A 5,474-nucleotide genomic window follows, 5' to 3' on the forward strand; every position below is an offset into this window, starting at 1 on the left:
TTTTTAGTAATCTTTAAATAGATTTATTTATTACTATTTCAAAGGTGTTCAATATTTAAACATACTTATTGCATATAGTAGACTTTTCTTTTAGTTACTATTATGTCGGAATATTTTTTTAGACATTTATTTTAAGAAATTGTATTTTATATAAATAAATTTTGAGATTATATATTTTAAATCAAGAATCTACTTGTATAATAAAATTATTAAGTATTTAATGATTTATATGCATTTACTAATTTAATCATAATTGTACATACATTTATAATTGTTTATTTAAATATTTACTTTTGTGACCTTATACTATATATAAAATTACTTTTCTAACCCTAATACAACTTTATGTATATATATACATGGTTGTTGACAAATGGACAATTAACTCTCTGTCCTTATTCTTGGAAAGAGTTGCACCAGCCAATAGGGGCCGTTTGGATTCAGAGTTAAAGTTGATTTTGATTTTGATTTTGATTGTGAAAAAGGACAAATGAGATGTTATTATAAATTTGACTTGGGAAACGTGTGTTTTTGTTATGTAGTGTGTTGAGTTAAAATTAAAATTAAAGTTAAAATCAAATTTCTTACGAAACAAACGGGGAGATATCTATGGATTTATTGGGTTAATGGGCTCAAGACTGGGCCTTTCAAGAAAGTAAGTACTCAATTTTTTTTCTCTTTACTGGGCCGAAGAAGGTTCCCCTTGATGGGCTTGAGTCCAATACTCAGGCCTAGGCCCAATTTGTTCATATCCTCGTTTGTCGTGGTCACTCTTATTCTCACCCGGCGGTGACTGACTGGCTTTCTTGGTCTAAAGACGAGACCTGCTCTCTGGGGAAAGCCAACGACACCCAGAAACCCTACCGGCTGCCACAGCTCTCCTCCCTCCCCCAGCTCTTGCCGTAAACCCCTCCTTGCACCCAAGATTCGCTTCGATTACTCTCCCACATTCCATCCTCTTCAACCTCAAAATCTCGCCTCCGAAACTTGTTGGGGGCTCTGGTGTTGCTGTGGCGTTGTTGCCCTCAGAAGAGTGGCTGAACTGAGCAGGAAACCGATGAAAAAAACGGATCTTGCCTTGTAAGGCAGGAAGTTCCAGTTATGGAGTTGGGCTGCGGATGGCCCTCTTCTCCTTCCCTGCCCGTCCCGTTAGGTTTGGAGCCTCCAAGATGACCGTTGCTTACTCCCACACTCATGTCCCTGGAGGGCCCCATTCTTCCCAGCCCCCCAGAGAGATAACACCTGTTGATAGACCCGACTCATGGTTCATAAAGATTGTCTGCTGCATCTTCGCCTACTCCCGCACGCGCTATTCGGACGCCTGCCTGGTCTACTTGCGTAAGTTCTTGACTTCCCGTACTGCATTCGAGGTTACTCGGAGATTTAGCGACTACCCGGAATTCGGGTTTGGGTTTTTCGAGTGCAGTCGGCAAGATTTGGGAATCAGTCATTACCCTCTGACTTATGATTTCCTCATGAGGGCGCTGTGTCGATCCGGTCTTCATGATTTGGCGGAGAGGGTGTTTGATTGCATGAGGAGTGATGGACATTTGATTGATATCTCGATATCGGGATTCCTGGTGTCTTCGTTTGTTGAGGCTGGAAGAATTTCCCTCGCGAAGAGGTTGCTTTCCGAAGTTAATCGTCTTGGGATTAAATTTTCTCCCAATATGTATAATTCTTTGTTGAACTTGTTAGTTAACCGCAATCAAGTGGATGAGGCCATTGCCCTGTTCCGGGATGAGCTGACCTTGCACTCTAGTCCGGACACATGGACTTTTAACATTCTAATCCGCGGATTATGCAGAATAAGAGAGAGAGACAGGGCCTTTGAGCTTTTTCGTGATATGCAGAATTTCAGTTGTACTCCTGATATTGTTACGTACAACACTCTTATAAGCGGGTCGTGCAAGGTCAATGAAGTCGACAGGGCGCATCTCTTATTAAGAGAAGTCAAGTTATCAGCTAATATCTCCCCTGATGTTGTGACTTACACTTCTGTTATTTCTGGTCTTTGCAAGTTGGGTCGGGCGAATGAGGCTTCAGTTCTTTTCGACGAGATGATTTCTTCTGGAATAAGACCCAATACGGTCACCTTTAATGTGCTTATCGACGGGTTTGGCAAGACTGGCAATACTGGCAAGGCCAGGGAAATGTATGACATGCTGACTGCCTCTCCTGGTTTCCACATCGATGTCATTACCTTCACTTCCTTAATTGACGGTTACTGTCGAGCAGGACAAGTGAATGAGGGTTTAAAGCTTTGGCAGGAGATGATCTCGAGAAATATATCCCCGAATATTTACACTTTTGCCGTTGTTATTAATGCCTTGGCGAGGGATAATAGGTTAGATGATGCTCTTGAGTTTCTTAGGCGATTGAGGTTGACGAATATCATTCCTAAGCCATTTATTTACAATCCCGTGATTGACGGTCTCTGCAAGGCTGGGAATGTGGAGAAGGCGAGTAAGCTAGTGGTTGAGATGGAGGAGAAGGGGTGTCGGCCTGATAAGTTAACTTTCACTATTCTTATTATAGGGCACTGCATGAAGGGGAGAACGATAGAGGCAATGAGGATATACAATAAAATGCTGCAAGTTGGTTGTGTTCCTGACAGTATAACAGTGAATTCTTTTATATCTTGTCTTCTTAAGGCCGGGATGGCCAAAGAGGCTTTCAGCATTAAAAGGGCTGCTGTTGAGGACCCAAATTTGAGCATGTCATTGTCGAAAAGAGCTGTTCCAGTGAGAGCGAATGCAGATTGCATGGTGGCCTTTTAATGGAAAGGCTGTCTTGGCTTCTTATCATGCCTGTGGTTGAATGATGGGCTACCTACACCCCCAACTGCATGCATTACTCCTGCTGCAGACCCACGAGTAGGCAGTAAGTTTTATCATCATCTTTGTATATCTGTTAGAGTGACATATGGTGCACATTCAGCGCTGATCACAAAGCCTGTTCAGTATAATATTGGTTTACCTTTTTCTTCCCCTTCTTATGTCTCTTATCATGTGAAGCGAAGCTTTCTTTTTGAGAAATCTTTACTTGCATTCTCTTGCTGATGCTGAGAGAAACAGTATTAATTGTTTATTGGTTGCTCTTGTACGTCATGGTTATGTGAAGCAATGACTTAAAAAGATGTGTTCATGGGAAAGTTGCAATGTGGCAATGCAAGAATTAGATGACAGCGCATCATAATGATTTCAAGTCTTTATCGGAAATTTTCTTAGAGGAAGGGGTGATAGATGCGATCAGGAGGGGATTGCATCATATCTAGTCTCTCACCGTGTTGGCAAAGATTTCTCATTTTGTACAAAGGAATAAGAATATTGTGAAATTGGAGAATGGAGAGCATATTTCTATGTTTCTACTGTTCCATTCTGCATTTTATTCATGTATACTTATAATTATGTTTTCCTTCCTTTCCTTTTAGTTGATGTTCGATGAACTTTCAGGCTGTGGAGTTGCAATGAATATCCGCCTTGGTCCACCTGAGAAACTTCGGGTGCCACCAAGTCAAAGAGCTGCATGCTAGCACAAGAGGGCAAAATCTCGATGCGACAAAATCATGCAATCGCATATATGTGTCTTCAAAGACCCGAAGTTCGTATGAAGATCCCAAGAGGTATTTAATCTGAGTCTTGAATTGTACAGGGAGGTCCTTGCGGAGTGGCTAATGTTATGCTGTATCAGTAAGTGTAGGATGTGGAGCGGGATATTTTTCAGACATTATGTTTCGGTATGTGGAAGGGTTTGGCAGTCTGCTCCTTTTTGGTTAAGTTAAAATACAAAAAAAAAATTGATCTTTCTATGCTTCCAATGTATCTACTTGTGCTACCATGAACCGTCTCTTAATGCAAAATTGATGGAAGAGTTCTAATACGGTTGGTGCCTTGCTCAGTGTTTCTTGATTCGGCAAGGTTATGAGGGTTAATCTTTCGTGCCGGTTCAAGTTTGTGGCTCGGTTCTCGAGAAGGTGCGTTAAAGAATAGGAAAGCGAGGTTTTACTCAATCTGCTTCAACCCAAGTATCAAACAGTTTTGCTACTAGTACTGGACACGTAGCGTTGAGAGAATGAACATGTTCAATTTTTTTTTAAACATTCGGTCAAATCCTGTAAAAGTCTCATCTTAAAAAGCCTTATTAATTCTGCGGTATATAGGTTGCCTCCTCTAAGCAATTACTGTATACTAGAGAAGATGATTCGAAAACATGGTATTTCTATATACATGTTATGCTATGATTTCGTATCCTCTTCTCTATTACTATATGCAATAGCCATGTGACCCGGCGTAATGCGGGCATTTATATTTGCTTAATATTTGTATATCAAATTTAAGAATGTTATATAGTATATTAAATGATATGAAATATGCAAAACAATAATAATTTATCATTATATTAAATGATAACTTGCTATTAAATTTCGCTTGGCAAGGAAATGTTGTTAACTATAATCTTTACTTTCATGTATATACTAGTGTTCAATCTTGTATGTTGCACGAGTTTGTATTTATATATTTATATTTTATACGAATAATAATTATGACAGTTTAAAATATTAATTTACTTATTAGTATTATTATTATTATCGAAAATAAAAGTTCTCAATAATCAATTTTCAAAAATAATTTTCAATAGAGTTGTATGATTGGTTTTGAATAGTTTTACTATAATTTTATAATCAACTCTTTGGGTTTGTGACGGAGCGCGTGCTTGAGCATGTTGCCCAAAAGAGGCGTTGAAGCTCGTTAAGGCACATGGTCATAGATGCCTCTAGGCCTACAAAAGGAAGGAAGTCATCAGAGAAGTTCTGAAGGAAGACCGAAGTATGGAAGAGGCTTGTAGAAGGCTTGAGTTATACATCAAGTGCTCTGATAGAGATAAGACCTGCAGCTGCTCAACCAAGTAGAAGAAGCATTATAAGAAGTGGAAAATATCCAAGGCCAAGTCCAGAAGATACTCTGAAACGAAATGGAAGTACCTGAGTAAGAAGAGAAGATTTGGGAAAAAGCACGAATCCTTTGGGTGCTACATTTGTAATCGCCTTAGCCACTTCGCTAAGAACTGTCAAAAAGCCTCGAAACAAGGGATGAAGCTAGTCCCGCAGCTAGAAAGTGCCACGAGAATTCCCTGGAAAAGGATGATGTGGAGTCACTCTTCTCCTTGGATGAACAAGCTAGACCATCGTCCATTGCGGCTTTGGAAGTTCTCACAGATTCTGACTCAAGTTTTTTCAGAGTCTAAGTTTGATACGTGCTACATGGCAGCAAAGGATATTGAAGAGATCAACATAGTGAATTCAGTTTCTCACGTTCTAGTTTCTGTCTATACATCCAAGTATCCTAAGCCTATCAAGGTTATTGCGTTCCTAGACACTAAAGCTACCCAAAACATAATGAACCTGGAAGTTCTGTCACATGAGTGCTGGAAGCCGCACACTAAGCACTTCAGTACCGCCTCCATTGAAGTAT

At 39.9% G+C, this 5,474-nt stretch overlaps 1 protein-coding gene across 2 annotated transcripts; it reads left to right on the forward strand.

Moving 5' to 3' along the window:
- The first annotated feature begins 813 nt into the window (after nt 1–813).
- Nucleotides 814–3,934, forward strand: LOC116196736 (pentatricopeptide repeat-containing protein At2g06000). 2 transcript variants are annotated; one of them, XM_031526608.1, is made up of 2 exons: nt 814–2,883; nt 3,434–3,934. In XM_031526608.1, the coding sequence occupies exon 1, from the start codon at nt 1,119–1,121 to the stop codon at nt 2,778–2,780; it is 1,662 nt and encodes a 553-aa protein (XP_031382468.1). In that variant the 5' UTR covers nt 814–1,118; the 3' UTR covers nt 2,781–2,883; nt 3,434–3,934. The 2 variants fall into 2 exon arrangements, with proteins under 2 accessions (XP_031382468.1, XP_031382467.1); XM_031526607.1 differs by having other exon boundaries at nt 817–2,883; nt 3,456–3,934.
- The last annotated feature ends 1,540 nt before the right edge of the window (nt 3,935–5,474 follow it).

This window comes from Punica granatum, chromosome 2 (genome assembly GCF_007655135.1).
Source record: "Punica granatum isolate Tunisia-2019 chromosome 2, ASM765513v2, whole genome shotgun sequence".
Classification (NCBI taxonomy): Eukaryota; Viridiplantae; Streptophyta; class Magnoliopsida; order Myrtales; family Lythraceae; genus Punica; species Punica granatum.

Coding starts and splice junctions, on each gene's coding strand:
- LOC116196736 (XM_031526608.1), top strand. CDS start 1,119: ATGGCCCTCTTCTCCTTCCCTGCCCGTCCCGTTAGGTTTGGAGCCTCC.